We start from the raw sequence: 12,386 nt of genomic DNA on the forward strand, positions 1-12,386 counted from the left end.
AACGTCTGGAGAATACAGCGGGTGGGGTAGGACTTCTCATTTCAACGTACATTTCCAAGTATGTCTTGATCACTTTTGCAACATGGGGTCGAGCATTGTCATACTGCAAAATCACTTTATCGTGTCTCTCGTTGTATTGCGGCCGTTTGTCTTTCAATGCTCGGCTCAAACGCATCATTGCGTTCAATACCGATCGCCTGTGATTGTTTCAGTCGGTTTTAATAGTTCATAATACACTACGCCGAGCTAGTCCCACCAAATACAGAGCATGACCTTGGACGTCAAAATCACCGTTCTTGAAGCGTTGAAACCACTCACGACACGTTCTTTCACTAATAGCTCACCATAATTATTTGAGAGCATTCGATGAGCCTCAGCCGCAGATTTCTTCATATTGAAGCAAAAAATTAAAACCTCCCGCAAATGACGAGAATTTGGCTCGTAAACTGACATTTTCAATCGAGAATAATATTTATGATGCAGACACAAATCAACTAATGTTTCTATGGGGTTATGTTGACAGACGCCCAAGTTTATTGTATGACGTCTATGATCTATTTATTTCGACCACCACTTATCGCTAAAGCCATCTATAGGAAAACGGCGGAAGCAAAGTTGTACATCTAATATTACAGTTTCTGATGAAATTAGAAATTGGAAATTAGAAATTGGATTATGATTAGGAACAAGTATGTTTGTAATCTTTTGATTAACATTAATCGATTTATGAATAATAATAGAAAACTAATTTTGTAGATATGTATATTGTATGAGATGATATAAATCATAAAAACAAGAAAAATATAAATGTTTAAAAATATAAATGCTGCATTGTAAACAAATGAATTTTTGTTGCAGACAATAACTTTTTCTAAATTAGTTCTCTGGCGAGAAGCAGATTTAATATATTAATATATTAATATATTAATATATTTTGATATATTGTGAAAATAGCTTCTTTCAGAAATCAATTTTGTTGAGAATCAAATTTTTCATTCTAAAATGATATTCATTCGTAAGATGTTCACAATGCAATAAATATTTATGTTTTTCTTGTTTTTATGATTTATATCAGCCCGTACAATGTACATCTACAAAATATAATTCGTTTTCTATTATTATTCATGAATCGATTAATTAAAAAAATTACAAACATATCACTTACTTGTTCCTAATCATAATTTCCAATTTCTAATTTCATCAGAAACTGTAACAGTTTTCATTACAATCTTATTTATGCGTTCATGTGAATAACAATAACGATGATGATAATGATGATAATAATAAATATTCTATGATAAGTGTTTAATTATCTAATACTAATATAATACTAATATAATTCATGAAATTTCATTACAAAAAAAAAGTAATTAAAACTAATAATATTAAATTAAAATAAAATTTATAAAGATACTAATATTTTTATTTATATACAGTTTATACAGTACGTTTTTCAAATTATTACAATAATTATTTAAAAAATCGATTTCTTCAAAACTATGGGCCAATGGCTGAAACGGCTGTTCACATATCATTTTTTTTCACTCCTATAACAAACAATTTGTAAAAAGCGCATAAAAATCCTCGATTTTATCATCTGGTGTTCTTCTTAAATCAAAAAGTTCTCTACTATTTTGCAATTTTCGCAATAGTTAACAATAAGATATTATTTACTAAAAATTGCCGAATATTGGTCTTCAATAATTTTTTTCTCAAATACTATCAACTTTACAGAAAAACAGCAAGAGAGAAAAATTGCTTATTTTCTTCTCATAAAGTTCTGAGAATTTTTTCAGAATTTTTTAAAGCGATGCTAAAATCGTCTGTTTTATTCGGGGACTTTTTTAATTCCAAATTCGATAATATAGTGACATCTTTAATTCATTTCTTACATTTTATTATATATTGTTCTGTCTCACTCAAACGCATATATCCTTATCTAACATATGCCAGTATCATTGCAACTGCTGCTACACGAAATTTCGGCTCTGTTGATATTTCCAGTCTTTGCAAAGCATCGCTATACACGTATTTTATTCGATGAAAATATTTTTCTTCTAGACTTTCAATCTCAGTTCTACAAACTCGTTCGTTCCAGTAATATCTCAACTGCATGCTTATTTTTAAGATATGGATTCTAAAACTTTATATCAAGCAAATATATCACCTTGATCAAAAAGTTCCCGGAATTACCACCAGATGATGCTCTGAGCTGATTTGAGATCTGTTGTTTTGGTTAGGTTGCCATATCTATCATTGACATTCCCACCAAATTTTATCACCATAGCTTGACATTTGTAAAAGTTACGCCGTCTTGAGTACATCTACCTCTGCACATATTTTCGATTTTTTACAGTTTTAAAAATGGAATTGAATTTGCAACAACGAGTTTGTATTAAATTTTGCGTTAAAAATGGATTCAATGGTGTGAAAACCTTGGAAATGGAAAACTGTTTCGGCAGTGATACTCTAAAGAAAACAGCCGTTTATGAGTGGCATGAAAAAACCATTACGGGGAACGCGTTTTAACAGTCGAAAGGAGGTAATAGAAAAATCGAAGATGGCTCTGATGGCTATACCGACAATAGAGTTCCAAAAATGTTTCGAGAGCTGGATCAAGCGCATAAGTGCGTTGCAGTCGATGGGGAGTACTTTGAAGGGGACAATATCATTTTTGATGAATAAAACTTGTATTTTGAATTTTCTGAATGAATTCCGGGAACTTTTGATCAAAATAGTATATCTGATTAATAATTGTACAAGCCAAAAGTAAGTAAATTTTTTAATTTTTTTTTATTTTTCTGTGAATTTCGATGAAATTCAAAGCAGCTAAGGTCTTGTTTGTGTGTACTTTAATTTATGTAACACTTAATTTATGGAACACTTTTACAATCTATAAATTCAATTCAATTCGGAGATTTTTCACCGAGTGGAAATGTCAGTAAAACAGACGGCTTTCGCCTTAATACTATATTTTCTCATGTTGGTAAAAATAAGAAAATGCAGTACTAAAAAGTCCGCTTTACCTGCCCACGAGCGTGATCAGGTGAATTATAGAACATCCTGTATATGATATTATCCTTTCCCTATCCCTTTCTCATTTCATCAACATTCTTATTTCTTAAAAAAATGCTTATTAGCGTTAATATTAAATTCCTTGTCAATTTAATGTGTGATATTACAACTTTAGTTTTGTTCATAATTGTGTTTCAAGATTAAAAAATGTTTCGGCGCATGTTTTGTAAAATTGAAAATGTATGTCAATTTTTATCGAAATATATATAATTTAAGCACTAAAATATGTTTTGTCCAAAAATAGGATTTCTCTTAATTAGATTTATATTTATTGGTCTAATCTCAAATTGTAATATATTCAATATTATTTCCTAAAAATTTTGGAAGCGTCTTATCAGAATGTGGTCAATCGGAATGTGACCAAAGAATACGCAAATTTTTAAATATTTTTATGCTTTCTTATAAAAATTCAAAGAGGAAGATTGCACAATATTAAGTTTGTATAATGCCATTTACAATTAAAAACGTTTCTGTTCAACTTTATATAAATAAAACACGTATATACATATATCATTGCTTATTCATTCCCAAGAAAAAATGTTTTAGAGCTCCTACAGAGCGACTTTGTAGCGCCAATCGAAAACGCCGATCGTTCATACGGAGCTACGGAGAAAAGTATCGCGAATATGTTCACTTTTCTGTAGCTCCACAGAATAAAGGCCTTTGTCTTTTTCTTTTCAGGAGAAAAGAAGAAGAAGAAAGATAAATTGGTGCAAAAATTCAGCCAAAAAGAATAGGCCTTATAGCTCCGTATGAACGATCGGCATTTTCGATTGTGGCGGTACAAAGTCGCTCGTCTATAGCAGTCCTTATATATAATTATATAAAATTATATATAATCTTATATAATTGTATATAAATGGATATATAATTTTTATATATAATTATATATAATTTCATATATAATTATATAAAACATAATCATATATAAAACATTTTTTCCTGGATTACAAAATGTGCAATCTTCTTTTCCATCCTTACTTCTTAATAAGAGCATAATTTTTAAAATAACTTTATCTTTTTATATCTTTATTATAAAGTTATGTATAGGATCTTTTCTTTAGCCGGAAAATTTGCAACGCTTCCTCTACATGATGGAGATTACTATGGTCCACTAGTGATAGTAGCTATCGTGGCCTCTTTAGCGATATTATCAACCTTGATTCTATCAATGATATTAATGAAAAGACGAACAAGTAGTAAGGCTGACATATCATCTCGTAAAACGACGTCAGCATACGACAATCCTTCCTACAAGGTAGAATTACAACAAGAAACTATGGGTAATTCATCGTTATTGTTATTGTATTTGTGGAATAAGATAAACGCTGTAGCCGATAAATGGGCCTACATCTTAATTGCTAATAATAAGTACTATTTCAGCATTTCGTTTAAAAGTGACCATTATTTATTTTACAATAGTTATTTTAGTATTATAATTTTATATAGGGTGTCCGATAATTGTTCTGATAGAGTTCGTGAACATGTAAAACGAACTAAACTGAGAAAGTTCTTTATCATTTTGCAATTTTCGCAATAGTTAACAAGATATTAATTGCTAAAAATTGCTGAAAATTAGTTTTCAATAATTTTTTACTCAAACTATCAACTTTACAAAAAAATTGCAAGAGACAATTGTTTATTTTTTTCTCATAGAATTCTAAGAATTTTTTTAGAATTTTTTAATACCATATTTTTTCATGTTGATAAAAATGAAAAAATGCAGTACTAAAAGTTGATAAATTCTGAAAAAATTCGTTTCTATAAGAGTTCTATGAGATGAAAATAAACAATTTTTATCTCTTGCAGTCTTTCTGTAAAGTTGACAATATTAAAAAAATTATTAAAGACTAATTTTTGATGATTTTTAGCAATTAATATCTTGTTAATTATTGCGAAAATTGTAAAATGGTAGAGGACTTTTCATCTCAGTTTAATCCGCTCTACATGTTCATCAGAACTCCATCAGAACAATTATCGGACACCCTGTATAAAATATTATATAAAATATTATATAAAATATTACATATAAGGAGAAAACATTTAATAAATCTTTACATTAAAACACAGCTCCGATGACCTTGACCCATATTGTCATCCGATAAAAAATTTTTCATACGTGAATATGTAAATATATATATATAAACATAAATTTTCATAAATATGTGTATAATCATATATAAAATATAAAATATGTCCATACATTTCACTTTCTTTTGTAAAATTACTTTTTAGTAGTTTTTAGTGTAATAGAAATAGTAATAGTGTGTCAAGCATACACTGAGACCAAAAAAAAACAGTTCTGATAACTATTGTATAAATTTGGCAACTTTTGCAATTGAAGTATCTGTAACTAATTTTACAAAGTAATAGAAACTAAAGCAGTATTAAATGCAGTAAAAATATAGTCACGATAACAAATTGTATGCACTATTACTTGATAATGAAATAGTGACTACATTGAATAGTTACTTGGACTTTATGCAAATAGATACAACAATATATAACAATTACATTTTTCTAATTTAAACAAAAAATTTTTTTTAATATAACTCTATAGCATGTAACTAATTAATTGTTGAGGTAACTTTAAGGAATATACACATCCTACAATCTACACATACACTTTACAACACGAAACGAGATTTACATAGGTTTAAATTATAAAATTATAAAATTAAACACATATTTATATTGTTTATTTAATAACTTTTCAATTAATATAATGAGCGACTTTTGAAAGTCCCTCAGGATCGTGATCTTGATATTTGACATGCTTGAGGTCATCGGTTATTCATCTTCCAAAATCAAGATTTATTACTAAAATTACACTTTAATTCTAAATATCTTAACTATAAAAAATCGTTATTACTAATTGAAAATAAAGTTACTTGAGATTATAACCTTGATAATATGTCAAAATCAAGGAAATTATTGTTAACGTAAAGATTTGCAAAATGTCCATATAACGTATATATTTTACTGAGATTTATGAGTGGATTAACATTAAATGTTGCTTCCTTTTAGACCTGTGAGGATGCGATCACAATACCCAATAGAAGAAATAAAATTACAACAGATCATGAAATGGCTATCATCAGTGTCAAAGAAACTGCATGAAATTTTCTATATAATTTATTAAATATATATTTATTTATAAAGATATTAAGAAATGTATTATATTCGTCCATAAGTATAATTCAAGAGTAAATACAAGAAGAATACAAGAGTAAATAGGACAATGATGCAATCCAGATGAATTTTGTTTACATTTGTACAGTTTACATTTATATTGTTAGAAATTTATAAAATAAATAACACATCTTTAAAAAAATTACAATATTATGTAAAGAACTAACAAAATTTAATAACTATTTTTAAGTGAAATAATCAATAAATAATTCAATTTTTTATTATTAAACCAAAAGTACAATTTAAAAAATTTAAGAGGATGCTGGAATGACCAAATTGTGGGGACATTATAGATCGATATAAATCTCCGAATTTACTAAATGGAAAAAATTCTTTTACAAAATTAAAATAGATGCAAAATTTGATGATGCTGCAGTGGACTTTAAGTATAAAAATCGAAAAAAAAGTTAAAAACCTTACATTTTTTCAACTCGTAGAACTGTCATCTGACATAGATGTTTCTTTAATACAAAAGTTATAGTTCCTACAGACAAAATGACAGTTCAGCACCTAGCATTTTACGTGCATAAACAATACTGAGTTTATAAAACTAAAATTAAATTATGTGTACGTGAATGCTGAACGATAACTCGGAATGATAAAGCAATAACTATGTCTAGATGCTCGATCTTATAAGAAATGATGTTGCACATGTTTATAGATAAGGATAGATAAATGCGTTGAATAAGACATAACGATATATAATAAATATAATAAATATAAGAAATAAATGAAAGATATTACCATTATCGAATTTGGAATTAAAAAAAATATATATGTCGACCTCAAGTTCGACTATCGCTCCAGCATCCCTTTAGCAATCGTCAAAAGTATAAAATAAGAAAAAATTGTGATCAATAATTAACATCTTTCGTATATACATTCGACGTTATGAATATTCTATATATAAATAAAGTTGCAATAGTATGCATAGATCCCGATTTTTGTGGAGAGCGTGTGGAATACTCCACACATCAGAATTTTTCATGTGAATTCCACCCAGATAGCAAAGCGTGTCTCCAGCAAAGAGAATAGATTAAAATGGATTGAAATTTTTTTCTATCTGAATGCATATTTTAAATAGCGAATACTTTTTTTGGATTTAATTGGATTCAATTGGATTCAATTAGATCCAATTGAATCTAATTAAATCCAAAAAAAATATTCGTAATTGGATTGAAAAACTGCATTTTCTATTCAAAATTTTGAATTGAAAAGTATTCACAATGCAGAAAAAGCTAATATTATTTTTAGATAGAAATGCTCCATGTAATTCCTATGAATAAAAATGAATGAATAAAAATGCATTCAGGATTTAAAAGCATTCATTTTAACATTCGTGAATCAATATTTCTGAAAATCTGAATCTATTTCAATTCATTTCATTTCAATCCATTCTCGTTTGCTGGATCAGCAAAAGTGCACAAATCTGTAATTGCTTATGATGCTGACAATTTGCTGTAGATTTGTCTTTAACGATTTCGAATATCGACATTGTAACAATATGCAGACAACAATGTATATATGTATTGCCAGCAGTTTAACAAGATACTACATCAATGTTATCTTGCGTTGTCGGCAAGTATGACAGCATTGTATGATGCTGCATATTATTATGGCAACATAATGGCAATAGTACAAATTTTGACGATTTTTAAAGTTATCGATAAATTGCTGACAAGTTGCTATTCAATGTTATCACACCGCATCTAGTTGTCAACAAATGAGGATTTAATCGCTACAATTCTGATAGCAATATACATATACTTACTCATACAGCACAGAAAGTTTACAAAATGATTGCAGATATATCTCATTGCAATATTGCAAATAGATTGCGTAATGTATTTGCAACATTGTTGCAATGTCATAGTATCATAAAAATATTCATCTTCTGCAAGATTACGCTATAATGTCATAAGAATGTTATTTGCAACTATTATTAAAAATAATTCTTTTATTATTACTATAATTGAAATATAATTTTTGATATAAATTTAAAAATGCAGAAAAAAAACAAATCAATTATATATTTTATATTTTATATTATAATTATTATAAATATAGTAGAGAGCGCCTAGGATCAGTCAAAGTTAGATGTTTCAAATAATATAATATTCTTGATTCATGAATTTAATTTATCTCAAATGTGACTATGCACGTTTGGATATTTAACACAATCAATCTGAGATGTAATAATAATAATAATCGCAAGCCGAAACACTTGGACATTCGCGTGTATATCATCCTATTTCAAATAAGAAACTTTTATTGCGAAAAATATTACCTCAGCCTTTTTTTATAATTATTATATTGTATTTTATACATAATTGTATGCAGATATATTAGGTGTACAACTTTGCTTCCGCCGTTTTCCTATAGATGGCTTTAGCGGTAAGTGGTGATCGAAATAAATAGATCATAGACGTCATACAATAAACTTGGGTATCTGTCAACATAACATAGAAACATTAGTCGATTTGTGTCTGCATCATAAAGTTATTCTCGATTGAAAACGTCAGTTTACGAGCCAAATTCTCGTCATTTGCGGGAGATTTTAATTTTTTGCTTCAATATGAAGAAATTTGCGGCTGAGGCTCATCGAATGCTCTCAAATACTTATGGTGAGGCCGCTATTAGTGAAAGAACGTGTCGTGAGTAGTTTCAACGCTTCAAGAACGGTGATTTTGACATTGAAGACTAGCATAGCGGTGGAAGAGAGAAGGTTTTCGAAGATGCAGAATTGGAAGCACTACTCGTGTCAAAATCAAGAAGAATTGGCACGATCATTGGGAGTGACTCAACAAGCCATTTCAAAACGCCTCAAAGCCATGGGAATGATTCAGAAGCAAGGAAATTGGGTGCCGTACGAATTGAAGCCGAGAGATGTTGAACAGCGTTTGTTTGCTTGTGAACAGCTGCTTGAAAGGTAAAGACGGAAGGGATTTCTGCATCGCATTGTGACTGGGGACGAAAAATGGGTTCATTACGATAATCCCAAGCGCAGAAAATCATGGGGAGTTCCTGGCCATACTTCCACGTCGACGGCCAAACAGAATATTCACGGCTCCAAGGTCATACTCTGTATTTGGTGGGACCAGCTCGGCGTAGTGTATTATGAACTGTTAAAACCGATTGAAACAATCACAGGCGATTGGTATCGAACGCAATTGATTGCGTTTGAGCCGAGCATTGAAAGATAAACGGTCGCAATACAACGAGAGACACGATAAAGTGATTTTGCAGCATGACAATGCTCGACCCTATGTTGCGAAAGTGATCAAGACATACTTGGAAATGTTGAAATGGGAAGTCCTACCCCACCCGCCGTATTCTCCAGATGTTGCTGCCTCTGACTATCACTTGTTTCGATCAATGGCACACGGCCTGGCTGACCAGCACTTCTGGTCTTATGAAGAAGTAAAAAATTGGATCGATTCGTGGATAGCCTCAAAAGATGACCAGTTTTTTCGACGCTGGATTTGTACGCTACCCGAAAGATGGGAGAAAGTAGTGGCCAGCGATGGACAATACTTTGAATCATAAATGTATAACCAGTTTTTTACAATAAAGCCTCGAATTTCGAAAAAAAAACGGCGGAAGCAAAGTTATACACCTAATATACAGGGTGTTTGATATGTAATGAATAAATGATAAAATTCTCGCATAAGGGTAGAGCCAACTGAATCAAAAAGTCCTCTATCATTTTACAATTTTCGCAATAATTAATAAAATATCAATTATTAAATATCACTAAATATTGATTTCCATTAATTTTTTTATTCAAATACTATCAACCTTATAGAAAAACAACAAGAGATAAAAATTATTTATTTTTTTCTCATAAAGCTCTAAAAATTTTTTCAGAATTTTTTATCAGCTTGTTAGTATGCCTGCATTTTCTTATTTTTCCAACAATTTTTCCAACATAAGAAAATGCGATACTAAAAAATTCTGAAAAAATTCTTAGAACTCTATGAGAAAAAAATAAACAATTTTTTTCACTTGCTGTTTTTCTGTAAAGTTGATACTTGAGTAAAAAATTATTGAAAACTAATATTCGCTATATATTTAATAATATTTTTAATAATTAATATCTTGTTAAATATTACGAAAATGGTAAAGTGGTAGAGGACTTTTCAACTCAGTTTAATCCGTTCTCTATGCGAGAATTTTATATTATTACATATCAAACACCCTGTATATTTTTTTAAATTTTACAATATGTAGATATATATTTTATACTATGCAGGTACATCTGTTTTGTATATATTCTTAACTAAAACTAAGCAAAATGGAAATAATAAGAAACTTCACGCATTCTATTTGATTTTCTTTGCAATATTCAAAGAATTTTTTAATCCAAAATTATAAAAGTTGATTACAATAAAATGTAAAAAATCTTGTTGCGATGATAACAACAAATGTTTCAATACTTTCAACTTTCAATGAATACTATAATTCCTAATGACTTCCGCACACTGAACGCGGAAACACTCGCACGGCTAAATAAGCTTACAGCTCCTAATATGTTTATTGGTTATGGCGTCGCATTTTGCTCTGCACGGCAAGCATTTCCGCATCCGTATGCAAAAGCCATAAATTAATAGAAGTAATTAACAATCATATAATTTATAATTGACATGATTCCACATATGAGAACAGTTCATTATTCAAAAACCAAAAAAATATTTTTTAATATCTCTGTAACAATACAGCAAAGTTTGTAAGACCTTGTACCGTAATACGTATTATACAGGGTCAAAAGTCCTGGACCACCTGAATAATTTCTGAATGGTTCGAGATATAGGATTGAAATTTACAGGGATACAATGGAATCGTAAAATCTATCATTGAACCTCAAAAACATCCACCTTAACATTTTCGAAGGAAGGAAGGAGAAGGAGCCTGAAAATCTTAAATGACGTATAGGATCGAGTGAGGGCTCATTTGAAATAGCTTTTCGAAACGAAAACAATGCGGACTGACTGAGGTCTTTACGATTTTTTTTCGCAGAGTTCATTGAACATCATCATTTGAACATTGTTATTCCGAAGAAAGAGGTATATCTCTTGTGTGCGCGCGCGCGCGCGCGCGTGTGTGTGTGTGTGTGTGTGTGTGTGTGTGTGTGTGTGTAAGAGAGAGAGAGATAAAAACACTTTTATCAACTATTCGAATTGATATTCTCCAACAACTTGAGTCCCATGCGTACGTAAAATGTATCGATAATGTTACTTATGCATTCTAGTAATTGAATTCGAAACATTCACTATTCTTTGCCGCAGCTCTTCTAAGTTTGCGGGCTTAGTCTCATAGATTTTGCTTTTTAAATGCCTCCAGTAAAAAAAGTCTAATGGGCTCAGATCTAGTGATCTCGGTGGCCATTCTATTGTATTTCTTCTACCAATCTATCGATCAGTAAAATTGTTAAGAAAATTTCGAATCAGAGAAAAATGAGCTGAAACCTCATCCTGCTGGAACCAAACATTCTAGAAAGCTTCTTCAATAATATCTTGAATAGCCGGTATCACTTGATTTCTTAACAAATTCTTAACAAAGTAATTATCTGAAGTTATGTTACCTTCAATGAAAAATGGTCTTATAATAAATCGATTAGTATTATTCTGGCTCAAGCATTAATTTTCTTAGGATGCTGCGTTTCTCTCATCCAATGTGAATTTTCATGTGCCCAGTACCTCATATTCGATTTACAGAACCGCTTAATTCAAATGTTACTTCATTAGAGAAACAGATCCAGTTGAAAAATTGATTATTTTCAAATTTTGTTATCATTGTGTTGCAAAATTCCATTCTTCTGTTATAGTCATCTTCGGATAGCTGCTGAACTAGATGCATTTTGTAAGGATGATAATGATGCCTCCTCAAAATTCGGCGGACTGATTGCGCTAATATCATTTTCTTGATATTGTCAAGTTGTTGGAGGATATCAATTCGAATACTTGATAAAATAGTGTTTTTATCTCTCTCTCTTTCTCTCTCTCTCTCTCTCTCTCTCTCTCTCTCTCTCTCTCTCTCTCTCTCTCTCTCTCTCTCTCTCTCTCTCTACTCTCTACTACTCTACTACTCTCTACTACTACTACTACTACTACTACTACTCT

General features: G+C 30.1%; 1 protein-coding gene across 1 annotated transcript in view; it reads left to right on the forward strand.

The window, feature by feature from the left end:
• LOC105625652 (putative epidermal cell surface receptor) overlaps positions 1-6,403 on the forward strand; it is a 67,523-nt gene extending 61,120 nt beyond the window's left edge. Inside the window, exons 12-13 of the mRNA XM_012206974.1 lie at positions 4,140-4,333; positions 6,103-6,403. Of these exons, the coding sequence (XP_012062364.1) occupies positions 4,140-4,333; positions 6,103-6,195 (287 nt within the window). The 3' untranslated portion in view covers positions 6,196-6,403. The remainder of the gene's footprint in view (positions 1-4,139; positions 4,334-6,102) is intronic.
• Positions 6,404-12,386: the final 5,983 nt, after the last annotated feature.

This window comes from Atta cephalotes, assembly GCF_000143395.1.
Source record: "Atta cephalotes unplaced genomic scaffold scaffold00003, whole genome shotgun sequence".
Lineage (NCBI taxonomy): Eukaryota > Metazoa > Arthropoda > Insecta > Hymenoptera > Formicidae > Atta > Atta cephalotes.